The 27717-nt window shown below is 43.5% G+C and overlaps 1 protein-coding gene across 1 annotated transcript; it reads left to right on the top strand.

The window, feature by feature from the left end:
* The first annotated feature begins 21 nt into the window (after positions 1-21).
* Positions 22-26537, top strand: ppp3cca (protein phosphatase 3, catalytic subunit, gamma isozyme, a). The gene is made up of 13 exons (XM_080853182.1): positions 22-163; positions 8427-8624; positions 11321-11445; positions 14063-14174; positions 16814-16959; positions 17215-17354; positions 17684-17761; positions 17910-18004; positions 18183-18308; positions 18755-18838; positions 19799-19874; positions 20525-20622; positions 25291-26537. The coding sequence occupies exons 1-13, from the start codon at positions 109-111 to the stop codon at positions 25461-25463; spliced, it is 1506 nt and encodes a 501-aa protein (XP_080709308.1). The 5' UTR covers positions 22-108; the 3' UTR covers positions 25464-26537.
* Positions 26538-27717: the final 1180 nt, after the last annotated feature.

Below are 27717 nucleotides of genomic sequence, written 5' to 3' on the forward strand. Positions count from 1 at the left end.
TCTCTTTACCAGAGGTAATAACAGAAATTAGCAGTTCAGTTAGCTAGATATTGTACGTCACTGTCTAACAACTTCTCTCAACGGCTTGTTTGACTTGGTCAAACGAGTATGTCGGGGAAAGACCAAAAAGAAAAACAATCCACCACTGAGCGGCTCGTGAAAAGTAAGTTTGGTTAACATTATTATAACGTGATTGGTGCTACAGTGTTCTCAAACCTCTCAACTTCTGGGCAGTAAACTTCCTAGATAGTGATACTGTTAACTATTTAGCACTACATTTAGCAGTAGTTGCTAGTTAATACTAATGCAGAAGCTACCGGTGGTAACAGTTAACTTCATAGTAATTTTCTGACAATATTTGCCAGGCAGATAATGATGAAGTTAGCTAACGTTATGTTAGTAAAGTAGGTTGCGATCCCGTTAACTGTTCCATAACGTGAAATGTACCTAACGTTTGCTAGCGTTTTAATTGGGCTATATAGTTAGCTAACTAAGCTAATTTTGGTGTTTGTTGTTTTTAGCGGGTCATATTTACTTAAACTGCTGTCGATATTTTCAAAAAGGAGTTAACGTAGATACCCAGCAAGCAACATCACTTGTAATGTTGGTTTCTAAGACTTAACGTTAAACCTATTATCCTAGTTGTCAACTTGTTGAATCGTAAGCAGTTGTTTTGGTATTGGAATTATGAAGACACACGCCAACGGTACCGTGTTCGATCTTTGGATTGCCCCATTTGATATAGCCTATTTTAAGTAAAAGATTTAAACACAATTTGCATAATTTTAGAAGACTTTCTTTCCGTAGTGTTTTAGCTGTAAAGGTTAGATTACTAGCCATCTTGCAAACTACATGCAATATGGCAAACCGAGCTCATGCGCCCCCCTTTGCTGGACAACAATGTAGCTATTGGAGGATGGTCTTGCAGATAGGCTAATTTGTTTCCACTTTTGACTGTGCCGCCTTGCCAGCACAAGGTTTATGAGAGGTCCTCATTAAGTGACTTGATACTTTGCCACCAACTATAACTTCCAAACAAATCTAAGACCATTTTTGTTTGTTTTTCTAACCATAGAGCTGTTCATGTTTTCAGTTAAAACGAAATATGTTGTTGAGGGAATGGGAAAAAGGACCTTATGCAGTTCTCTGCAGACTCGAACAATAGTCATGCCGCCTCTAGTCATTTCTGATGGCTGTTGTTTTGGAGCTTGGCTGTGACATCAGCTTCTTTGGGAGGCGTGTGACCCTTGGCCATGGACCAGCAGAGCAGAGATTGAGGGCACTCAGTAGTTCTGTGCTCTCTTTTTCCTTTCTGTCCATGCTTCTGATTGCGTTCTCTTTTTGCCAGTAATATTTATGTAGCCTAATGTAAAATAGCCCACACATAGCACGAGAAATCCTTTCTTTCCCTCATTTTAAATGTGTGACTATTGTGAAATTACATCAAAGGCCACATTAAACAGTTCCAGTGAGCACATGTGTTCAGAGTGATAGTAATGTGGTGGTGGCTGCCCGCATTCAGTTTTTTCATTCCGAAAACTAACCTTAGCCTTAGCTTGCAGCTCTCACACCTGGATGTTTCTTCAGAATTGTCCATGTCCCTGTGCAATAGACTACAACATTCTTGTTATGAAAGGCCACTCTTGCTGTGGACCTGAATAGAGGGTTTGTGGTTGATAGATACGATATTCATCATTTTTATACCGGACTGAAAGACATGGCATTCAGGCAGAGGCGGAAAATGAAACGAATTGAGAGCAAATGGGATTGGCCACCTTGTCCATAGCTGTGTAAGAATAATGTTTTAAGATATCTTCCAATCTCGAATATTTCTTACAGCTTGTTTGAGTCATATGGATTAGGAAAATAGAGGTTTAGGAGTACAGAGAGTAAATTAAGTTAGGTACTTTCTGTTGTGCCAATGCACAGCTGTTTTTGACTTTTGTTGGTGGAACTGTGAGTGTTAGGCCAGAGATATCAAACTGTAGTGCATTCCAAAGGAGCTTATTAAAAACTATTAACAATGTTTTTTGTGTAAATGTCTTTCTCTCCATCCCTATTGCTGTTACACTCATCCCTTTTTTTCGTCAGGAGTCATTTAAATATTATTAACATTTCTGCAGAGAACTTATGTAGCCAACAATGAATATAATAATTACTGTCAATTCATAACTGTTGTCAAAGTAATTCACAAGATTTCAGCATGCAGCGTGCAAAATGCAGCATTTTCAGTACATATTTAAGGTGCCCTCTCCAACCTCCCTCCCAAGAGTAGTGGTGTGGCACTCTCAATTACATTCTCCATGGTTTTCCTTGGATCATGCTTTGGACTTTTGTCAGAATACCCAAATCTAATTTATTATATCAAGCTGGGATTCCATCTAACTCATTCGCATATTTTATATTTGCGTATTTATGAAAATTTGGGTAAAGGATATGTGAGTGTGTGTGCGTTTCCATCCACTATGCGAATTACAAATTGGTTGTCAGGGCAACTTCAACAGAAGCACGTGATAAAATCTCAACAAATGTGATTTGATGTGAATAAAAACCCACTTCCATCAACCTTAGTAGTATTATACCATATGTGAATTGGGAGTTAATCCACTCCCTCTGGCAAATGTATTCGTTATTAGAGGATTTAGAAGATTTTGGGCACATTTTAAGGGTTTTCGCTCAGGACTTCCTATTTCAATTGTCAAAATTCACATTAAAAAGTTTTATCATCATTCACAATCATTGACCTTGATTAAGCAGAAAATTGCAGCTGCTTATTGTCTTAATGACCTTGTTGCCATTTTCATTGTTGTGATGTCTGTATTGAATGACCTTAAAAGCATAGACTATTAGCTGTCAGAACTAAGTTGGCTAAAATAGGCTTATCATTTCATAGGCGAGATAAACCTAAACTCTGAGGTGTCCAATGTAGAGATGGATAGTTGGACAGATGTGCTTTTTATGTAACAAAGCAGCTCAACATGTTTGAGGGTGGGTGAGTGGTTGCTGTTGCAGCATGTGGCCTTGGTTCCCATGCCTCTAGTGAGTAGTGAATACCCACGTGTTCGACTGGAATGCTAAATTCAATGCAATAAGAATGATTGTGTCCAAAATGCACACGTGGCATTTGCTGTAATTTGAAATGAGTGCTCACAGATTTTTACCACGATTAGCATTAGTAATGTAGGATTTTTGAAAAGGGTTATTATGCCTACACAAGCCTTCTTTTGTCTGTAGAGCAGGTTATAGATTTACAAAACATTCAAATGTCGGTGTGCAACTCAGCAATTCCAGTCATTACTCACATAGTTTATGAGGCAATTAGCAGAAATGTGCATTCTTAGTGTTAGACATCTTTACACATAAACAAGTTAGGATATATTCAATTTTGTTCAATTTTATATATGCCTATAAAGTGCCAATACTATTTAAAAATTGTCTCAAGGTGCTCTATAGAGCCCAGAACCTGAACCTCCTAGAACAAGCAGTAAGGCGATGTTGACGATGTTGAAGGAAAAACTCCCTTTTAACAGGAAGAAACCTTGCAGAACCTTGCTCATGGAGAGACTGAAGAGGGGAGGAGGGATGGGAGGAGAGGAAGAGCAAGCAGATATAATACATGCATCAGGATAAGCATACATGCAGCAATTCATACATGATTACATGGTACATACAAGATGGTAGCCTACACTCTTGATGCAAGATTGATTGTGGGTAAAATTTGAGAGCCAGCATTCAAAGGATTGGTTGTAGAACAGCTTAGTGTGTACAGTGTGTTCATAATGACAGCATGCAATTGTAATGGTTATGACAACACATTGAGGGTTCCTATTAATAGAATGCAGCAAAGAAATGGCTAGTAAGGCTGGCAATACAAATATGTGTGTGATGCATTGTAGGCAAGGAGTAGTGGAACTTTCAACACGATTGTTAGGTGTAAATGAGCAGCAGGAAGCAGGAGTCAGCAACACCTCGCAGTTGAGAGTCTAAAGTGAGAGGGGAAGAGTGAATGGAATGAGATAAGTCTAAAAAGACTCTTATATGTATCCAAACATAGTTATAATGGTTGGAGAACAATGGCCACGGGCATCAGTGTTGGAGGCAAAAGTCCTACTATAGGGAGAGAGAAGACAGACTATTAGTACAAAATATAAATACAATGTCTTACAGTAGCCAGACTGTAGAGAGATGGCAGAGAAATGAGGAAGGATAAGTTGTATGGCATGATACATGAGAGGTCCTCGGCAGCCTAGGCCTATGGCAGCATAACTAAGGGATGGTGCATACTGGAGCTGACTTTACCAACTATGACTGGCAGGCCAGTCGCAGAGAGGCAACAGCAAAGGCAGCAAAGGGGACATACGTGGGATGCTGTTCCGAGAAATGTCCAAATCAAAAGAGAAAATGGCTGCAGTGATTCAGTCTTGAGTTATTATGAACTCATATTTGAGGACTCCATAAGTTTAAACGTTTTGGCCTGAGCCATTGTTTAAAATAATGCATTGCACAGTCCATGACGAGGAAATCATGGTTTTGCCATTTGTGTCTAATTTCACTGTCTCCACATTGGAAATAGCCTGGTCCTTAAACAAGAGCGCAGCCCATCATTCCTTATGCTTACAGCAGTGTATTGTACAGTAAATGGTACTATTGCCTCGTCATTGCTGTACCTGATAGAATTTTGTGTGTAACAGAACATTTAAGCTCTATAGAATGTTATATAGAATGTTATAAAACAATTGGCTTCTATCGCGTTATTTTGCTGTTTCTGATTGGACGAGAGACCTTCCATGCTATAGATTATCCGTCAACATACCAACAGGGACTTTTCACTGCTAATAATAAATCACTCCGCGATTAAATATTTTATAGCGCATTGATGATCACCGTTGATTCAAAATTCTTATAATTTCAAACCAAGACGTTGACAATGGAACTATTTTTTTGTTGCGGAGAAACAATGGCGAAATAAACAATTTTTAATCAATAACTTCGTTTTGAAATGTTAATTTCTTGACTGTAGAATTGTTTTATAAAAGCAATAGAGCACTTGTGGGAGTGGGGTAGGTAAGGGATAAGCCCACGTGTGTTGTTGCCTACGCCACTCGGCCTCCGGCCTCGGTGGCTACGGCCGAACACCACCCGTGGGATTATCCCTTACCTACCCCACTCCCACTAGTGCTATATCGCTTAACTATATAGAATATAAACACATTTGTGAAGGGGGCATTCAACAACCCAGTCCCTGTAAGGTAGACTAGAGGGTCCACTATGAACATGCTAGCTGCAGATCAGGAGTAATTTCAGATTTGGTGCAGCCCATATGGACATTCACAGTTGAGCCTATGGTACCAATGGTAAGAAGGATGTAGGACAAGAAGGATGTATGACTGCTTTTGGCATTCTACTGGATTGGGCATTGGTCTTGCGCACAGTTATCGAAGCACACCTACATGTCAAGGTTTGGGAGTACCTTTACCAACCGTTGTCATCTACTGTCTCGGACAGGGCCAGGATCTTATTTGCAGCGAGGTGAGGCCCTTAAATAAACAGACCCTGAACCTGGAATCCCCAGCTAATAGAGGCTTTGTCTAATCTCTTCTTAGCACTCGTACCCAGCTTACAGGCCCTTTCCCAGCCTACCTCGTGAACCCAGGAGTGCTTAGCGTTTATTTATACCACAGTTGTCAGAGCACGATGGCTAGTTCTGATGACAGAGTGGCCACATTGGAGCAGTGTGGGTGCAACCCCTTCCCCCCCAGACCACACAGGTAGTGTGATGAATGGGTGCACTGCTGGACATGTGGACTATCAATATTCTATACAGTGGTTGATACTGCGGTTGTACTTGCAGATTTAGCATACCACAAATCAGATTATCTTTAACATCCTTCAACTTTCACTGAAGATGTTGTTTCCTGACCACACTGTTCCATAAACACCCAGTGAGAAAATCTCCCTGGGATGAACTTTAAAAATGCATTATGGTCACCGTCACTGATGTAGTCTACCAAATGTTGCCAGTCTAGTGCCAGTCCACAAGGATACTGAGAGGTACAAAGGTCTTTTAAGCTACCAAATATTGTATCCTTTCCATAATCACCTCAGTGTTAACCATTTTGTAAAAGTACAATAATGCACCGCTACATCATGGTTGCAGAGTCTGTCATATGCAGCACCAATTTCTCTATGAAAATTATGTTCAGGAAAGAGCAATTTCTACAAAAACGCTTGTTCAATTTCCTGGGTGTAACATACCTAAGTGAAGCATGCAGGGGAATTCTGGGTTTCTGATCTGGAGAAGGTAACTCCTTCTGTTAAAGACCTTTCATAGTTCAAACTGTGGGTAGCTCACTCAATACAGAGCAACTCATTTCGTGAAGAACAGTGGTTTTGGAAACCCTTGTAGGCAATCATAGTAGATCTGACAAAGGCTTAATACTATTACTCCATTTCAGATGTTAATAATTTGGTTTCCAGTGTGTATTTTAAGACCTTTGGGACTCTAAGCCCCAGTCTCGCCATAGTTATTTGACATGCAGGGTGTGCCCCTGTGGATAGATCTTCTTGTGTGCTGGACTTTGGCCCAAACTCTGCCAGCAGTGGGCACTCCCACAAGGCTGTGATCTGGCTTGGAGCACGCAAGGAAATGTTTGGAATTTTCATGGTTGGGATGGCTCTTATCATTGGGAAAATCTCTGGAATATTTTTGAAGAGCATTTGGGAATATTTAATGCACAACAGTCTTCCCATAACAATTCTAAAAGAGTGTCTAGGCATATTGTTTTACTGACATGTTGAGTTTCCCTTGAATTGAAGCAGACATGCATCTTTACCCTTCTATTAATTTAGTTTGGTGACTGAGCATGCTCATCTATACCTCTCTGTTTTGGTGATTGGGTGTTTGCATGTAGATGTAAAGATGGACATGACAATGTTTCAGGAGTGTACCTATGATTGGCATATGTGATCATGGGCACAATTGGTGTCCACTGTTAGTAATGAATGCTTATTAAACAATATCATAATCTGATGGCGATTTCTCTCATGAAACTTAAACTATGGTCACAGTTGTCTGGGTTTCATAGGGATTTTTATGAAGGCGGTGTGCGCATGGCCAAACATGTGGGCTGCGATCTGCATCTGATCGGCTGGGGTTGTGCCCGGCGGCAAGCGTCTAGCTTTATCCTCAGCCCTTATGAAGGCGGTGTGCGCAACAGAGCGTCAGAATGTGTCCTTGATGCTGTGCTGGAAATGAGAGAGCCGGAGCGGATATAGCCCCAGAGGATGCGCCTGGCCAAACATGTGGGCTGCGATCTGCATCTGATCAGCTGGGGTTGTGCCCGGCGGCAAGCGTCTAGCTTTATCCTCAGCCCGACGCTGGCATGCAAATGAGCCCAGAGAAGCTGGCCGCCTTTGTGATGGCCTGGTGTATTCAGTCGGTAGGGGGGGGGGGGGGGGGGGGTTCGACTTTGGCGTTTCATTTTATTTATTTCTAATTTTGATTTTTTTTAGCTGTCTTTGAAACAAGTTAATAGCCTCTGTCAGGCAGTCTGTCCTTTCAGTCTCGGTTTTAGACCAAGAGGACAATGGCTGTTAGAGGCTTCAGACGGACTCATTAGAAAGTTTATCCTAGTTGTGATGATTAAAGGACTTTTCACCCTCATTTGACTTTTAGTTGAGAGTTAGAAGCCTATTCTCAGTGGTGTCTGACTGCCGTGATATGTCTGCTGTCTTCCTAGCATAATAATGTATCACATGGAGTAAAATTCAATAGTTTGGACGTTATTGGATTATTTTTGTTGGATTGGAATCTGTGCTGCTGTGCTGTGCTGCTCCACACCCTTGGAGTCTTGCACCTGGACTTGAGATTTGAACCCACTACAGCACTACAGCCGAGTACCTCTCGAATTATTTCTTTAGGTCCATGTCATTGTAATGACCCTGTGAGTGATGCATTGGGGGATGCATACTCCCGTTCAGCTTTGTCTTGAGAAGATTTTTAAAGGTTAGATTACTAGGCAGTTCAGCACAGGTGAGGGATTACTGCATGGTGGCTTTGAAACCCTTCCTCACCTTGTCAGCACTGCAGTAGGCTAATGTAAATATATAATCATAAAGCCAGTAGAAATCAGGAAAAATCAGTTAGTCGAATACATTTGCCTGGTTGATTATTGCTGTTGGCTTTCAACTCATGAAATGAATCCTGATGATGGAAGTCATTGATGATTACTTATTGAATATAGCCTAAATTGTGTTTTATCTGAACTGAAACAGTCAGATAAACACCACTATTGTTCATTCATCGTCTTTTTTATTTGCACTGACCATGTTGTGTGTCCAGAATGAACAGAACAGTAAATTGCAATTGCAATTATAGAATAAAATGTCACCATTCACTAACAGTTAGCGTTTCTGCCCCTACCCAGCGGTGCCGCTCCCTCCTCACCAGCGGCTCACATTGAAGGACCTGTATGTGGACGGCAAGCCCAATCCAGAGGTCCTGAGGAGCCACCTGGTGAAAGAGGGCCGCTTGGAGGAGGAGGTGGCCCTGCGCATCATCAGCGATGGCGCCAACATCCTGCGACAGGAGAAGTGCATGCTGGAGGTGGACGCACCCATCACAGGTATTCACCTGCCCTTACCTAGCCCGTAGCAGCTCAGCTTAGTGTTACACCAAGCCTCTAGCTTTCATTCTCAGCATTAGCTAGCTCATCCACAGAGTGTTAATGTATGTCAGGTGTGTGTTGCAAGCGAAGGTGGCTAGCTGTCTCAAGAATCCAAAGCTCCATTATCATTGGCTGCTCACTGATCCATAAATAGGTGGATGGATAGTCTTAAGGGAAATACAAGACACAGCAGAGACATTACAAAAATAAAACAGCTCAGAGCTCAAACTACATGAGAGGCCTAGTTCATCAAGGAGGATAATAGTTTAAAAAAAAATCCTTACCTGACATACGATGATTCAGTATCTCTCACAGATCTGAAATATACTTGTGGTGGTAGCGGGCAGAAAGGGCCGGCATTACAGATCTACTGTCAACGACTTGATTCAACCTTTTCTTTTACAAATGTAGCTGTTTGCAGATTCGTCAACTCTTGATATAACCCAGGGAAGATGCCTATTTAATGTCAAACTTGTCTTTGTAAGTATAAATGATCGCATAACACATTAGTCTGGCTACAGGGTCTGTTATGAATAAAATGAAAAAAAATAATAAAAAGACAAAAAAGAATCAAAACAACAACTGCGCAAACACTCAAGGGGTTCAAACGGACAACGCAGAGCAGACTTTAGCCTCCTGTCTCATACCATTGTGCCATCATCAGGTGTGAACGACATGATTACGGGACATGCACTCATACTAAATTGCTTACACAAAAATGATTCACTACATTTGATGAAGAACAAATATGTGTAAACAATATTTAGATTCATTGAATATTTCAATTATTTCACATAATACATTTCTAAGATCCACCCCCCTCTATCGTAGCCTGGTGACACCAGCCTACGTATTTCCGCCTGAATTGATTTCAAGCTCATACTCAGTCTGGCCCAACCCCGTTGACAATCGTCTCCAGGACTCAAAATCCTGTAGGACCAATCAACGAACAGTTCAGAGCTGTGACGCAAAACTCGCCTTGGAGGAAAAGACACGAAAAGCTATCGGAAAAGTTGTCTCAACTCTCGAGAACATCAGAAAATTAAAAGGAGAACAAGAGTATTTTCTTGTAAGTTTTATGATTGGAAAGGACGTCGTAGCTCTTCTCCCAACTGGCTTTGGGAAGAGTTTAATCTACCGAATGCTTACTAAACGTTGCTGATTGGTTAAGGGAACTCCAATGATTTTAAACCTCAAGCTAAGCACCCGCTCATCTCGGAAACGAAAATGCATAGCGTTTTGCCAGACTGAAAGATGGAATGAAATGGAGTCAGTCACAGGCTGGTAATGGCCAGGCTACCTCTATCGACCCACATTGGAAGAAAAAATATGAGAACACTCTTTCTTTAGTGTGTACAAAGATGGCACTGTGGAACTGTGCTGCTTCCTGACCTGCATCTCCCTCTATCACACTGGGTCTTGCTACGGTTCCTAGCACACTGGGTCTTGCTGCTGTTCATACCACACTGGGCCTTAGGCTACTGCTGCTGCAACTCCCTCAGCAATCTCAGTACTTGTGCCAGGAGCTTCACTGACCGACAGGTATTGAGAACAAGCTTGAATCCAGTTTGGTCACAGCATTCCGTCTCACTGCAATAGTAATTTATATGCCAAATTAACTGAGACATGGAATTATTGAGGCACATTTATTTACTGACATTTCACGCTCTATGTTAGCATTGGCAAGTTGCCTGTGGTGCTGTGCGTCTCTCTCTTCCTCATTTTCACGCCGTATTCTATAAAAATATTTTTCATATCTGCTTGCTAAATGCATGATTACTAGTCTAAGCTAAGGTCAAGTTAGACTGTCTAACAGCCATAGGCCGAAGAGAAAACAAATTATGATCTTTCTTATATTTAGCCAGGACACTGAGTCACCCAAGTCTCTGCTGGTCAGCAATGTTTAAATTCAAAAATATATTATTTACTTATTCTCATCAATAAATCCTGGTTTATAGTAGGTACATTAATGTAGGGCAGAGAATGTGTCAGATTTTGGGTATTGGATTCATTTGAGCCACGCTTGACTGTAAGTATCTAGAGTATATCCTTCAATTACTTCCTGACTGTGATGTTATATTGATGTAGCCTCTTTAGTTTCTGGAAAGATTTTTTTTGTCATTTCCCAAAGCTGAATCACATGTACCTACTCTATTACGCGCACTACAGGCCAACATTTAAATGTCAGTTTTCACAGTTGGCAGTGGACAGCATGGCAGTAACAGTGTTTACACAGTGCTTCTCTCTCTGCCGTGCTCCATGCCACCTGTGTTAACATGCGTTGACAGACGGCTGTTCCTGCAGGTGCTCAGGCAGCTGTCAGCCACTGCTGTCACACCTCTGGAATGATGGCATGGCACAGGGGCTGATGGGACTTTCTTGGAGTGCACCACTACTCTCTAAGTGGACTAGTTGTACGCAGAGGGGTTTTAGGGACTGACCCTAAAACTGACTATGTAGCATATGTTGATTCTCAAGATAGGTCCTCATCTGGCACAGAACTGTTCCTGAGTCAGTTACTGCCTGGTTAGTAAGGAGCTGTGTGTGAATGCAGCTTCAGAAACTGAAAAAGCAAACATGTATAAAATCACGTCATCGCATGTCACAAAAGTTTCTTACACACCTCTTCTTACACACCTCTTCTTTGTTTCTAGTATGCGGTGATGTCCACGGCCAGTTTTTCGACCTCATGAAGCTCTTTGAAGTGGGCGGCTCGCCCGACAACACGCGCTATCTCTTCCTGGGAGACTACGTAGACCGGGGCTACTTCAGCATCGAGGTGAGTGCTTCAAGGGTCTCCCTCTCTTTTTTTTTAAATCTCAGAACCGTCTTGGCTTCATGTACTGGTCCTTTTGTTTTTGCCGCCACTGGGGTGGTCAGGGTACAGTCTCTGTGATGTGCAGAGGTTAATGGATGTGCAAGTGCATGCAGTAGCAAAGGGTGACATGGAGTGGGGAGTGGGGAGTGTTGAGTGAATCCCACCAAATTGACCCAGGGATGGTGTTATCAGCACTCTGGATTCATTGTGCCTGACTCACCTGTTAAAGCAGACGCTTTGGAGATGAGCTGGAGATGTGCTGCAGTGGCTACAGCACAGGCTCTGGGACGACGCTAGGCCCCTAGGGGAGCTCTGCTACCGGAGTGTGTGGACCTATGTGTTCTATTGTTGCATTGCTTCTTTCTTTCTTTTATTCCACATACTTCTATCCTGCATTTTTTTTCTGCTTTGCATGCAAGCCTTCACCTGCCCCTCTCTTTCTTGGTCTTTCTTAGTCACTTCCAACCTCCTAGCGTCACTTTCATTGAGTTCCTCAGCACTGTGCAGTTCTGCTCTGATGAGATAGCTGTGTAAACGAAAGGGACAAAATGGATATATGCAGCCCTCGCGACCTTCACCTTCCTCTGGGGTGTGGCTTTACGGCTTCATCGACCACCCACCTTCACGCCAGGAGTCAGAATGGTCTTTGAAGATACAGGCCGAGAGAGAGCACACACACGTTTGTGAAAGGTCACGCGTGAAAGCGGGGGGGGGGGACAGGGTCGTGGGGGATCGTGGAGGATCGTGGTGGACATGATTCAGGTGATCTGACACTGACACCAGCCTGCCAGGCGTGTGTGTGTGTGTGTGTGTGTGTGTGTGTGTGTGTGTGTGTGTGTGTGTGTGTGTGTGTGTGTGTGTGTGTGTGTGTGTGTGTGTGTGTGTGTGTGTGTGTGTGTGTGTGTGTGTGCGCTATGATGTGCATCCCGGTGCACAAGGAGGCACTTGTTCGCTCTGCTTGGGTTTGACTTTTGTGAGACCTGCATTTTATTACCATATGTGCTGTGCCAGTTGTGATGTTATGTTAAAAATGGCATGGGGTAAATGGTGGAAAAATCCTCAAGATGCACTGCCCGTACAAAAGAGGAAAAACGTTTGACCAGAACTGTACATAAATCCAAAGGGACATGGGACATAGTCCACACAAAGAGGGGCATGGGAGTATTTGTAGCACATGTTATGCCAACTGCACTGACACACTGTCAAAAGCTGTCCTTATCTGCCGGCCTGTATGATGTCAGGGTAGTTAGCCTGTCATGCTGTGTTCAGTCATTGTATTAACCCCCCTCATATAATGTTAAATGCTTGATGGATCTTAATGCGGTTGCATTTTGTGGCAGAAGCAAAGAATTGCAGTTATTTTCCCTCTTGGGCTGAACACACGCACCCTTTCCAGAGCATTTTGATGCCATGAGAATGAGCTAGGCATAAGTTGCCTGCCACGTCTGTGGATTTGTCCTCGCCTTTGATCCACAAGAGCATCCCTCTCCTTCTTCCCTCCCCCCTCCCTGTCCTCCATAGGTTGTATCTCCGCTCGTCGAACACAAAAGCATGGCCTGGCCTTTTGTGTGCCACCCACGCTCAAGGTTTCATGTAATTAGAAAGAGGTAGAGAGAAGATCTGCTCTTCCTCTCCTCCCCAACCTCTCCCTCCTTCCTCCATCCCTTCCACACGCTGTGTTTCCTCCACCTCCGTACTTCTCCACCCTCCCTCTCTCCCTCCCTCCCTCCTTTCTTTAAGCCTCATCAGCCTTCGCTCAGGAAGACTGGCGTTGCCGCCCGCCACCGCTGCCATTGCCTGCAATTTTCAACTCATTATACTTCCAGCGTAGGCTTGAGGCTTTCTGAACATGTCTGTCTCCCCCACCCCAACCGTTCTCCGCCTCCCCTTCCTTCCTTGTCTTTTTTTATTTTTTATTTTGCATGTCATTTTCAAAGCACACCTGTCGTCCTTGGTTACCTTGGCGCCGCTCTTCTCGGCACTTAGCACGCCGCCTGGCCTCCCGCATTTTGGTAAAGAGGAGAGAGATGGATGGCGGAGAGAAGCATGAGAGTGACACCAGTGCTCCGTACAGTCCACTTGTCTCTCTCCTTTCTCTTCTCCTTGGATGTTTTCTGCACTACCAAAACATGCTTGAAATACTCGTGTTTGCCCTTGCACAATATCATTTGTGTTGATGTTGATGTGCCATGACTTATGAATTGCAAGGGGAATTGTTTGGGCTGGAATAAAATAATCTTTGTTTTGTTTTTCTTTTGTATTCCTTGGGAGGATAATATAGTGTAGGGTTTTCAACAAGGAGCTGTACTGAAACATTATGTACCCATACATAGAAAGCACATCATAGATTATTTAGTTTTTTTCCTGAATTTAAATATTTTCACACATTGGAGTTTTGAAGTCTGACACACTGCCGAAAAGATTCAGAATTAGAATTAGATTCAGATTGTCAAAGATTCACAGATAACCACGTACCTCCCTGTTGCCGTTCTGTTCCTTTTCATCAGAACAGTAATTTAATCTGTACTTTTGTGCCATCTGACATATTCTCTCTCTCTCTCCCCCATCTTGCCTGCAGTGTGTGCTATACCTCTGGTCGCTCAAAATCAACCACCCCAATACCCTCTTCATGCTCAGGGGCAACCATGAGTGCCGGCACCTCACAGAGTACTTCACCTTCAAACAGGAATGTAAGTGCTGGACACACACAGAAAACACACACAGAAAACTCACACAGAAACACTTCAGTTTACACTGCATTGTGCCAGTTCATCAAGAGGGGTCGAGGGTAACAGATTCACATGCGTGTTCAGCTGGGCTATGCCTTTGTCCTTTGTGTGTGTGTGTGTGTGTGTGTGTGAATGAGTGCATGAGTGTGTGTGTGTGTGTGTGTGTGTGTGTGTGTGTGTGTGTGTGTGTGTTCTCACACCCGCACTAGGTGTAACTGCAGGAAAGTAAAAATTGTAGCCTTGTATTGAGGTGATCTGGGTTGAGCAAGTCAACTACAACCCCTCCCCCCCACCCCCAGTAAAGTACTGCTGGATTTCTGTCATAATAGGTAGTATGTGCATCTGGAGACGACTTAATCAATAGAGTTGGAAAGACGATGGAGTAGTTGTGCAAGCATTCTGTGTCTGTTCCATATCTGTTCAGAGCTGCAACATTCTTCCATTCATGTTTGGATCTGTAATTCTTCCTCTGTGATAAGATCCAAAAAGTATTAAAATGTGTGTGTGTGTGTGTGTGTTTGTGTGTGTGTGTGTCTGTGTGTCTGTGTGTGTGTGTTTGTGTGGATGTGTGGATGTGTGTGTGGCATGAAGGGGGATTCGTGCCTGTTCCACTCTAAACTGATTATCCATAGCTCTGTTTTACATTTGTCTGAGTGCAACGAGGTCTGTTTGTCATTTAAGGGACGTTCAGTGACAGAGGTGGAACGGCTGTGTCAACCTGCTCTTGTCTTGCATCCACAAAGACAGCTTGCCACGTCTGTTTGCACTAAACACTAGGCTTGTGTTGCTTTTGTGTCAATATGTCCTTCTCTGGCCACCTTGTTGTGCACAAAGCTCATGGTTGCTCGTGTAGTTGTTTATGGTTCGAGCTGAATGAATTTGAATTAGTATGAATATGAAAAAGACCTCCTCTATTCTGTGGTCTGATTCTACAGACTGGGTTGCAATTCTAACAGAAGGGGTTGGAAAGATTTCCATATGGATGGATGGGGTAGTCATAGTATTAGCATGACTCGTCTGAACTGCCAGAAGGACAAAGCCTTCATGCTGTCAGCTATAAAATGCGTTCCCAAATATTTGAAAGCATCTTAAAGCAGCACAAGTGCAGATTATTTTCAGTGTGGAGAGCGGGCTGCTCTGACACATCCTCACCGGAAGCGTCTCGTATCCACACACAAATCACCACTGTCACTGTCGGATCTGACCATGCACCCGGAGCCATTTAAAGAACCCTTTCCACCTCCACCAAGATGGTAGGAAGCGGTTTAACACATAACGCCTTCTTACGGCACTGAGCCATTTGACCCATCTGTCGGGTGAGGCGGGTGCCTCGATGCTTACAGCTCGCCCTGAGCTCATGTGACCTAACAATAGCTTCTTTTTGACTGATGACATCTCAGGCTCGGGGCTTAAGGCTCCATCCGATGGTGGGCTGCTGCGGAGATGACCAGGAAGCCTCCCTAAGAGCGTGCGGCTGATCTAATCAAGGAAGTGTGGATGTGTGTTGTTGTAGACACACAGTCGTGAGGTTTCATTTTGATGCCTGTCCCATTTTGGGGACAAAACACATCTGTCGTTCCAACTAGCTGCCCAGTTCATTCACTTTGTTGTTTTGTGGTCTAGAAACAAAACAGCAAAAATATAAGAAGGGTTTTAAAACCTCCTCACTGCCTCTTGAATTGAATTAGAAAGCCATGTATGTATAAAATCTGAAAATGCTGAAAGAGCGCGTGCTGTTCATTTTGGCTATGCGCATAACTGATGAGTTATGAGAGAGCTTTTAAAGCCCGATCTGGATAATGAGGAGCGCACCCCGCGCTGAGACCTCGCTGCGCTACCGGCGGCTGAATGCACCACTAAGAAGCCTAATGAAGAGCATTCATCAGGCTCATTTGAATTCAACTGCACAGGCCTCCCATGTTTTCGCTTTGGCTTTTTGTGCCTCTACTTACCATATTGGACAAATGGCAATTAAATCTTCACATTGCAGACCTTCTTTTGAGTTCAGCTCTGTGGGTGTGGGTGCATTTTTGAAACAGCATTTGCTGGAAATAATATTTTCCCTTCAAGCGGCATCCAAACTGCCTCAGATGTAAGAGTTGCTGCTCTGAAAATAAACCTGGCAGCGGCCTGCAGGAAAAGCCTGGCGCGGCCGGGTTAATTCATGTGTAAAGCTGCAGACAGGAGTGCAGAGGGTCTGCCTTCTCCACACAGGCCTCCTGGAAACAGCAGGAACTGAAGAAACTCCAGGCACACCGAGGAGTTGTCGTGTGTGTGTGTGTGTGTGTGTGTGTGTGTGTGTGTGTGTGTGTGTGTGTGTGTGTGTGTGTGTGTGTGTGTGTGTGTGTGTACTAGATCAATCAGCTTTGGCTATCCGCTCAGCCAAACCTTTAAAGTCACTTTAAAGTGATACCATTTTTATCATTTTACTCAACAGACCACTAAACTGAAAATAGATGCAAGAATGCCCTTGTCCTTGATTGAATTGCTTGCATCTAGCTTCCCTTACCAAATGTTTACAGTTAGCCACAGATGGTAAACATTTATTCCCTCAGATCCTGTATACCAACATGCCACTGTTTTGTCCTTTTCATCTGCAGGTAAAATCAAGTATTCAGAGCGAGTGTATGATGCCTGCATGGAAGCATTTGACTGTCTGCCTCTGGCTGCTCTTCTTAACCAGCAGTTCCTGTGCGTCCACGGCGGCCTCTCCCCAGAAATCAACTGCTTAGACGACATTAGAAAAGTAAGTGCCCATCTCAAAATCAGTGTCTGAATCCTGCAGACCCTCTGCAATTTACATTAGCTCATATGATACTGGTTCATTATGGTTAGCATCAGGGGTCTGTCCTGGAAATCCAAGATGCCGACATAATGTGCACAGTCATTCCACTAGCAGTTTGTTGTAAAGCATTAGGCACTGGATGTATCTAAATGAGAAAGGCACTCTGTGGAGTTAGCATTGTGAACACGCGCCCCTCCGTCCTCTGCTCCTTCACAGCTAGACAGATTTAAGGAGCCTCCGGCGTTTGGGCCCATGTGTGACCTCATCTGGGCGGACCCGGGCGAGGACTACGGCAGCGAGAAGACCGCGGAGCACTTCAACCACAACTCGGTGCGAGGCTGCTCCTACTTCTTCAGGTAACTACACCTGCCCTCCGCTCTCTTGCGAGGACCTTGTGTGTATGTCATCCCCACGCGGCCACGCCCTTGTCAGCTCAAGGAGACTCAAGTTCTCCCTGGCACGCTTGCCTTCCATGCTTTTCCCTACTTCTTTCTGTTGCATTGATATGACGTTATTGTTGTTGTTTTTAAACTGCTTGTCTAACTGGATGCTTGGCAGGTTTGCTAAGTAGACTGAAAATATCGCTATGACAGTTGTGATGATGATGAAGAAGTAGACCTTTACTGTTATGTTGTATTCTGTCTCTCAGTCCCATCCATAACCCGTTTGTACTTTTACCTTGCAGCTATGCGGCAGTCTGCGATTTCTTGACAAACAATAATTTGTTGTCAGTAATAAGAGCGCACGAAGCACAGGATGCAGGGTAATACACACACACACACACACACACATACAACTTAAGGAGTGGACAGAAATGGACACAGCTTTGCTTTTTGGTCCATTCCTGCCTAATCCCTTATCTGAAGAATCTAGAATATGACCATTTTTCTGCTTTATATCCCATTCCTCAGGTATAGGATGTACAGGAAAAGCCAGACGACAGGTTTTCCATCACTAATCACAATATTCTCCGCACCAAACTACCTAGACGTCTACAACAATAAAGGTCAGCCTGGGCAGTGTCTAGTGGCTAAGGTGGACAAGGCCAGATCCAACCCAGTCTCAGGCTTCTATCTATGATGAATAATGAAAGGTAGTTCTCCACATTATCTCATAATCTCTCTCTCTCTTTCTCTCTCTTTCTCTCTCTTTCTCTCTCTCTCTCTCCCTCCCTCTGGCCACAGCTGCTGTATTGAAATATGAGAATAACGTGATGAACATCCGACAGTTCAACTGCTCTCCTCACCCGTACTGGCTGCCCAACTTCATGGATGTCTTCACGTGGTCTCTGCCTTTCGTCGGAGAGAAAGGTGGGAGAAGCCTTGGCCAAGTGTTATATCCATAATCTTGTTAGTATTACGCAATCAGAATCACGTTAATAATCCTAGAAAAGCATTCTAGCTGTTAAGATCATCTATTTTTATGGTAGTGAAAGTGACAGAACATTGATAATATTCTAAAAGGGCACATAGTGTCACCTAATAAAACAAAAGGCAGAAGGTTGTAAGAAAAGTTTGCACATAGAGGAGAAAAAAACTATAGCTTTCAGATTGTGTGTGTGTGTGTGTGTGTGTGTGTGTGTGTGTGTGTGTGTGTGTGTGTGTGTGTGTGTGTGTGTGTGTGTGTGTGTGTGTGTGTGTGTGTGTGTGTGTGTGTGTGTGTGTGTGTGTGTGTGTGTGTGTGTGTGTGTGTGTGTGAGTGAGTGAGTGTACATTTACTGGGACAGTTTCACTAGTGTTTGTCCCTGCCCCCACAGTAACGGAGATGCTGGTGAATGTTTTGAACATCTGCTCCGATGATGAGCTCATGACTGAGGGAGATGAACATGACCTCCTTGAAGGTGAGCCTCACCTCCGCCTACACACTCTCTGTGTATCTCTGTGTAGAGAGATACACACACAGATGTGCACACGTTAACATGTTCCTTCCCACTCTATACACACTTTATACAGTCTCTAACACAATTCACCTTTCTTTTTAAACACAACTATCCTCCCACTTGCGCACATATTCTCTCTCGTACAGATTCTTTGCATCCCAACATGGTCCCTTCTGACCTTACACACACACACACACACACACACACACACACACACACACACACACACAAACGAAATCTGTAATCTATTGGCTAAGGTTCCTTTCAGCTCTTAAAGCTCTGCCCTTTGATTTTATTTCATTTGTTTTTGTATTCCCTCTCTGAACAACAGCACAGAGTTCTCATTATTTTATCTTTTGATCGTCTATACGCATGTCGGTAGTCTTTCTAGGTCATCTCAGTCCAACCCTCTCTTTTCAAACCTGCCTTCTTTGCTAAGCGACACACCCACACACACACACACACCAATTCAAACACATGACTGCACAGCAGCAGTCACGCCTCGCGCCATCCCCCTGCCAGAGTGTTGAGTCAGACGGCTCAGCACCAGTCTGTGGCACCACAGGCTCTATGAAGACAGACGGCTCACTGAAGTCTCACATCAACATGCATATGATGATCTTCCACGTCATGTCCGATGAGAGCGACCCGTTGAAATCCCGCACTACACGATGAGCCTCACACAGTGGGCATGACTGAAAGTGCCACAAAGGTTGTTAGAATCAGATGGCAACTGAGCACTTCTGAAACGTGTTCCCTTCCAGCACCTTTAAGTCGTTCTGATATCTTTCATTGAATGACTCTTTCAGTGTAGTGTGCTGAGCTTTCAAGCAGGTTTAATCCTTCTGATGGCAATGTTATCATAATGTGTGCAACTTGTACGACATAATGTGTGCCTAATTGTACGTTTGTTTCCTCAAGTGGTGCGCAAGGATGTGGTGATCCGGAACAAGATCCGTGCCATCGGGAAGATGGCCAGGGTATTCTCTGTTCTAAGGTTTGTGCCCACCTCTCTGCACATCCCATTAAGTGTCTCTAACTCTCATTTTCTCTCTCTCTTTCTCTCTGTCTATCTCTCTCTCTCCCTCTATTTCTGTTTTTCTCTATCTCTCTCTCTCCCTCTATCTCTGTTTTTCTCTGTCTCTCTTTGTCTCTTGCTGGTGTGGACAATGATTCACTGCACTGGAAGAAAGGCCAGGGTAAATGAACCAGACAGAGGCTGGGAAACCCATTTTCAGTGTTGTTTCTCTGTGCGTGTGTGTGTTTGTGAAATCAGTTCACTGCACCAGCGAGCCCTGTTTGAAAACACACACAGTTGTGTAGGGATCAATGAGCTGGCTGGCCAGATGGGTGTTGCGCTGCTGTTGGCGCGTGATCATATTAGACATTGTTCCAGATCAGTGGGGCTGTGGGGGGGGGGGGTGTAGGGAAGGCTTTTGTATTTCTCTCCTTTGTTACCAGGGGGAAAATGATTAAAATGTTGCACCTGCAAACACTCAAATGAAAATAAAAATGCATGTTATATTTCTCCTCTGAATGTGATTTTATAATGAGTCTACTCATTTATAATGAGTATTGTGTGTGTGTGTGTGTGTGTGTGTGTGTGTGTGTGTGTGTGTGTGTGTGTGTGTGTGTTGTGTTCTTTAGGGAGGAGAGCGAGAGTGTGTTGACACTCAAGGGCCTGACACCCACTGGTACCCTACCTCTTGGAGTGTTGTCAGGTGGCAAGCAGACCCTGCAACATGGTAAGTCTGTCCTCAGACCAAACACTCACAGCAGCCCTTGTTGGCTGCAACTCTCCCTCCCACCACTCTATTCTCCATATTCCGTGACTAGAGCCCACCAGACAGAAGCAGAAGCAGACGGAATGTTCCCCAGATGTCTTCCCATTGCCTCACCGTCTGCTTCTTTTTTTCCTCTCTCTTTTTTTTTCCTCCAAAAAATGTCCCCGATGCGTTACCCCAACCTCCGAGCATCTCCTCCTCTCTCTGGCCAGTGCCTGAGACGCACAGGAGCGAGACGGAGCAGATGTTTCAGTGAGTGGCTGCTTTAATTCCACACTTACAGTGCAGCTCAGACCCACGTCCTCACAGCAGCAGTCCCCCTCCACTTTTCAGTGCTGCCTCAGAACATGTGGAGCATGCTTCATTACCTGGGATTAGGAATGGGGAATGTGTCAGATGTCGGATAGGGGATGGATGCACTCTACTGCCATGAGCATATCAATACATCTGAAGATACTTATCTAAAGATTCATAAAACTTCTACGCTGAGTGTTGTGTCTGACCTATTTAGGGGAAGGTTAGAGGAGTTTCTTTAGTTGTGCTGGGTTTTGAGTTGACCCAGTGGCACTCTGCTCTGCTTGATCTGAGGGTGTTTTTTCCCCCCCATATCTTGAATTGAGCCAAAATGGCTGTAACCCTGCAGAGAGAAAAATTAAGTGCTTCTGCCATAATATTTATTTTAATGCTTATCAATTATTCATCCATCATTGCCATTTTGCAGGCAGACACAATTTCCAACCAAGCCAAATGAGGTTAACTACCATCAGTGTTACATAGGTCCTAGGACGAAGTGAAGTGGTAATGAAAAGAAAATGACTGATAACCACAACATTACGGGTTTGTGGCTCTTTACATAATGATACTTGGAAAAGGCAAAAGCAAAATAACATTGTTTTCATTCCAATGACCAGAGTTGCTCCCCTCTTTATGTTCTCTGAGGTGTGTGTGTGTGTGTGTGTGGGTGCCCTGTCTGTCTTCTCAGTGGGCCATCCACTGTGGGCAGGCCTCTACTGGGCTATCCAGGTGTCAGAGGTAAAGGTCAGTGCTGTGGCTACTGGCTGGAGCTGAGGAAGGCTGCAGCCTCTCAGGCCAGGTGAAGCAACAACAGTAGCAGCTTGAGGGAGCGGTTACAACACCACTGGCTGACCTTTTAAAGAATGCCACATGCGTACGAGAGAGACAGGTAGAGGGGACTCCAAGCCGCCTTGGCACTGCACACGAGCCTCTCCCTGTTTCCTGTTTTTTTTCCGATCAGAATCAGCCCTGGTGTTTCTACAAGGGCCAGTTTTATCTGTCTGTCTCTGTTCACCAGTCAGTCTGTCTTGATACATTTCTGTCTGTCTGCTTCTATTTGTCACTTGCTGTCTTTTCCTCCGTCTGTCTGCTGGTTTGAAAGCCTGTTAGTTGACTTTGTCAGTGGAGAGTTCGAGGCGTGGGCTGGGGTGGGCTGGGTTATTTCTGGCTGTGCGTGGTCGCTTGCCCTGTGCTCACACAGCTGAAGTGACATTTAAATGGACACTCACATCCATCAGCCGCACAGGGAAGACCACTCTCCCAATGATCACCCAACAACATCACAAACCCCACGAGGCCTTTGTTTGTCTAACCCCAGGTTTTGGACCTGTGCCTTCAGTTTGGATCAGTGCCTTTCACTAATTTCACTAATATTGTTACTAATGCTTGTGTCACATCATTTAGCTGCATCATTTTAGTATATCTTTGCTTATGAAAGCATTGTCCTTTAACCAAATTCTCCAGAGAGGGCACCGTCAGCATCCTGAGTGTCTGCATCTCTTGGGGATCAGAATGTAATCTTCAGATGGTGTCTAAAACCTGTTTTTGTCATCATAACCTTTTTTTTTCTCTTAGATCAGAGCAACTCTGCCATAGTGATCTTTCCAGCATAATAACATTACATTCTTTGGCTGTATTCTTTGTGGGCCGTGGGATGTGTTTCTGGGTACAAATGAGATTTGGTGGTATTGGTGAGAGTGGTTGAGTTTGCATGGATAACCTAACCTTTCTCCATCCGCTCTGATCACCCTTCCACAGCCACCCTAGAAGCCAAGGAGGGGAAAGGTATGCATTTGCTCCATGGAGAGCCCACCCCCTCTACCCCCCCTTTTGGTGTTGTTTGTCGTGCTTACCCCCTTCTGTGTGTGGGTCACACAACCCTCACTACCACACTACCCTCACTGTGCAGTGGTGTTGTGTTGTGTTTCTTCACTGTGATTCTGTCCATTTCCTTTGTGCCTAGTTACATTATTAAGTGATTATACCATGGAAACTGGATGTTCTTGCACCATCAGTGGATAGGGCTGAAAATCTTTTTTGTTTTTGTTCTTTCGTTTTGAGTACTTCAGGCCAGTAGTCACTGATGCACATAAGCTCAGACATTTATTGGCCTGAGGGGGGACTTGACCAGGAAAGAAACCGCAGGGAATTTGGTTGACGGCGACTCAACCAAATAAGGCCTGTTGTTGCACCTGCCCGGCAGTCACAAGCATCTGCGGTTTGCCCTAAGAACTCCCGAGTTGGCTGGTGGTACCTGTGACTTCCTTCCTCCTTCCTTCTCTCCTCCCCCCTACCATCCCTCCCTTCTTCCTTTTTGTTCCTCCCCCACGGTTGGGGTTGTAAGCAGAGCTGGATAATACCCCGGCTGTGTGCTGATAGGCTTGGGTCTCAGGACTTCCCTCTCCCAGGGGATATTTTCAGACACCTAATCTCGTTACGTTGCAAGACTCCTGTCTGTCCCCTCAACCGCCTTGCGGAACACCTCGATCCCTACCACCGCCGCCACAGTGGGTGAGCTGTTTTGTAAACACTCAGATGCCTGAGAGAGAGTGGACGGGAATGGCAGAGTGGAGGTGGGGGAAGGGACCCCTAGTGAGCATGCTCACAACATCTCAGCTCAGAGTACCCAGCTAATACAAGCCCTCCAGGTTCCTGATGCTCCAGTTTCTAAATGTGGCAATTTATTTATTTTAGTGCTGTCAGTTTAACACGTTATTAACGGCGTTAACGCGAACCCATTTTGACGCTGTTAATTTTTTTTATCGCGCGATTAACGGGATGTAGAAAAAAAAAAAAAAAAAACTTTTATTTTAATTTTTTTAGATTAACGTTATTTTGCCCTCCCAAACTTTGTAGTAGGCTAACGTCAGGTTTGAGTGAATGATGAGCGCGATACAGCGAAATGGATGATAAAAAGCTTCTGAATAGAACGTTTACCTTTAAAAGTTGTGTTGTGCAAAAGAAGCGAGCTTCACTGTTGTCTGAAAATGTCAACAGGCAGCTGGCAGCAAAAAATATGAAGCCATGGTTTAACTGCACTATAGGCTGAGTCCATGTTTATCTTAAATGTGCACTTTATAATTTTATTTTGTACTGGCCTGTTTGGCAATGTTGTTTTTCAATAAAATAAAACATTGCTTAAAACAAGCCAATCCACTTTCCCATGTTGATAACAGCATTAAAATAAAATAAAAATGATGGAAAAAAAGTAATTGAAGGGGCATTTAGAATAGATAAAATTTGCGATCGCGATTCATTTTGATTAATTTAATCGCGAATACATTTGAGTTAACTATGACAAAAATGCGATTAATCGCGATTAAATATTTTAATCGTTTGACAGCACTAATTTATTTATCTTCAGTTTTTGAAGAAGAAGTTCAATAGTTACATTTTTTTTTTTTTTTTTTGTCGAAGAAACCCAAATTAGGGTATATTGTTTTGTCTGTGTTGGATGGCTGATGCTCAGTCTTGTAGCTGTGCAAGAATGTCCTTTTCTATGTGTGCTTGTGTTTTGTATGCGTCTTATGGCAGTGGTTTCCACAGTCATGGTTTTGTTGCGTTGCGTGTTTGTGTTCGGTGTTGACCTCTTTCTTTAAAAGTGACTGTACTTTTAGGTCAAGTGTTTGATGTCATCCCTGACAGTGATTCATTACATAACAACCTGTTAACTTATAAACCTTGTAAATTATACTTGAACATATATATTTTCATAAACGTACGTAAAACCGCAATCTTGGGTTCTTAAGTAGACCTAACACGCCATTCACCCATTACAATAGCAACTCTTACAGTATTTATTCGTAAGATGGTTTTGATCTAAATGTTCCAGTATTATTTTGAGGTCCTTATGGTCTTGTTAATATGGCATTTCCTGTTTTACATTGCTCCTGAATGTGAACTTCCTGGATACGGTTTTCATTCATTCTGATGTTTTTGCTTTTGCTGCCCTTGCTCTGGTAAGCTTTATCCTAGTTTATTAAGGGGATCATGTATTTTGCATATGCATGGAGCCCATTGTGTTTGTGTTGAGGTATTGTGACATATTCCATCAGTCGAACTGTTTGTAAAATTCAGTTTTACAATTTGGTTGGCAAACGTTAAATAAGGGGGTTGCCATACAGGTGAATTTGATAACAGAAATAGACCATACTCATTTTCATCATTGATGGTGTCATTAATTTACACAGTTTGGATGTCCTTCATTTGTGGTGTATGACTTGTTTGATCATCTTCGTTAATTGAATTGGTATAGCATGGCTTCACTTTTTTCAAACAGTCCTTAATACTCCCCCCCCCCTCTCCCTGGCCCTCTTCCTCCCTATCTTCTGGCAGCCATTCAAGGTTTCTCTCCCACGAGAAAGATCCGAAACTTTGAGGAGGCACGGGGCCTGGACAGGGTAAATGAGAGGATGCCACCCCGGAAGGACGGCCAGCAGCCACCTGACCCAAACGCTGCGAAGGTTGGAACCGATGCCGAAAAGAATGGCACAGATGGAAAGGCATAGGGCCTGCCCGGTGGCCCTCCTGCTCCAAACACAACCAGGCACTCACCAGTGTTCACTTTCTTTCTTTCTTTCTTTTTCTCTCTCTCCCACTGTACATCTCTGTCTTTCCAGTCTTTGTTTCTATTTTTTTTTCTGGAGTGCTCTACCTGCTCTTCTTTTGTTTTTGTTTTTCTCTTTGTGTCTGTTTTTTTTCTCTGTCTCTCAATCTGTCACACTCCGTCTCTCCTCTTCTCTCGATTCTGTGGTTTTAGCAGAGACTGTCCTCCTGCCAGCCTGTCCCATCAGGCCGTCAGAAGTTGGGAGGAGAAAGTGGATCTGTAAGCTCGAGAGAAACAGATCCCTTTCAACCGAGATTTTAAAGAAAAAAAAAGGAGGAAAGGTTTTTTATTTATTAAATTAACTGTATTAGATGTATGTATGTATTAGAGACAGTTTACTCTTTGGAGAAGGGGAAAAAACGGCCAGGTATACAGAGCATTTATCAACACCACAAACAGTTGTGCTCATTTGTACTCTTTGTCAAGGACCGCAATCCAATCTCCAGTCTCTCTTCTCCTCTCCAAATGGCATCCAAGAACACTAAAAGGGAACACACTAAAAGGGATGTCTTAATCTGAAAAAAAAAAAAACCATAAGGGATCTTAATCATGCCATTGCAGAAAAGTGTTTGTTTTGTTTTTTACTTTGGAAAAGAGTAACAGATGTTACTGTACTTGCTTTGTTATTTTGGACAATGATTGAATCAGTAAAATAGAAAAGAAAAATGGTAGTTGTAGCTGGTTGGGGATTCAATGTCTTATTCCCACATTTAAAAAATATAAGCATTTATATATGGGTGTATTTTGGGTGTATATATACAGCAAATATATAAATATATTTTTGGCCCCTCACACAAATAAGCTTTCAGTTTAATTAATCAATTGGAGTCAGATTATGTGGTATTTTTTTTTTTTTTTTTTTGGTTTTCTTGCTCCTCTTAAATTGAAATGTATGACTATCGGCACCAGGTGTTTGGTGTCCTAACTACTTGACCAAAGTCTGTTAGAGGGGGGATGTGGTTAATGTAATTCCCCCAAAGACTAAGCTGCCAGACCTGTAGGTGCTGACTACACTCCTCTGTTAGCAGAGGAACACAAGGCAGAAGCCCAGTGGCTGATGGAGGAAATGTTTATACCCTACTTGGGTAGTGCAAGAATCGTGTGGATTGACAGTACATGGGACGGGATCAAACCAAATGGGCAGTGGGGGGGTGAGGTGGAGGTGGAGTTGGGGTTGGGGGGTGGAGGGGTGGTGGCTTCAATGACAAACTGGGATCTGCTACATTATTCCAGGTATAGGACTGGTAGGGACTGCAATTTATGATGGACTGCAAGTGTGGTTCTGAAATATCCGTTGATTTTTTGTTATTTTCTTAAAACCATGATATTCAGCCATTCCGTTTGGTAGTAGTAATACTACGTCCAGATCTTAATCTTTGGATTAATGAATGTGTGAAGACAACATTTGTCTCCACCTGCTGTTGGTTCTCTGTAAAATCACCATGTAAGGCAGGGTTTTGTGGGCATTGTTGAGGGAGGTACTCCTTTCACAAAGAAGGTTCAAAATCACCACCTTATTGCATTGTTAGCATGGGGCTCATAATTAGCAGTGGTGTAGTCCAGGGTATACGCAGGTATACGGAGTATACCAACTTATTTTTCAGTCAGCATTGCGTATACCCACTTCTCAAAACAGGGAGTTTATCCTGTGCTGTATGGGCTGCTTAAAAAAATTGCTAAATTAAGAGAATAGCCACTTCTCCAGGGACCACTACACCACTGCTAATAAGAAATTATAGTGGCTTCCATTGTGCATAATGCTGTGTTTCAACTGTTTGTAGAAATGTTTTGTTAAAATGGCTTAACAATAGCTTTAATTTTTTAACTACCTGATCCAATACCGTATCAATTTCCAAATATATACTGACTGAATCTCACAAACTGACTGAGACCACTCACCTGTTGCAACTAAAACTATTGAAGAAAAAACTTGACAGGATTTCAGTATTTTGCAAACCACCCTCCAGTCATCACTTCAATTTCACATACTCTAAGGAAATGTATTCACAGGAGGGCCACTGCATTTAGGCACATACACAACCCATCTGTGTAGCACAGGCCTACATGTCCTCCCTAGAGAGAGTACTGATGCCGACCCTCCCTTTAGTCTGTGCACGCCTCAGAGCCTATCTGAGCTCTTGGTCCAGGGCAGGAGG

Source organism: Sprattus sprattus (genome assembly GCF_963457725.1).
Source record: "Sprattus sprattus genome assembly, chromosome: 15".
Classification (NCBI taxonomy): domain Eukaryota; kingdom Metazoa; phylum Chordata; class Actinopteri; order Clupeiformes; family Clupeidae; genus Sprattus; species Sprattus sprattus.

Excerpts from the sequence above, each read along its gene's own strand:
- ppp3cca (XM_080853182.1), top strand. The coding sequence starts at position 109 with ATGTCGGGGAAAGACCAAAAAGAAAAACAATCCACCACTGAGCGGCTC. Across the intron at positions 8,625-11,320 it reads GGTGGACGCACCCATCACAG|TATGCGGTGATGTCCACGGC; the intron begins GTATTCACCTGC and ends CTTTGTTTCTAG. Across the intron at positions 18,005-18,182 it reads AGACGTCTACAACAATAAAG|CTGCTGTATTGAAATATGAG; the intron begins GTCAGCCTGGGC and ends CTCTGGCCACAG.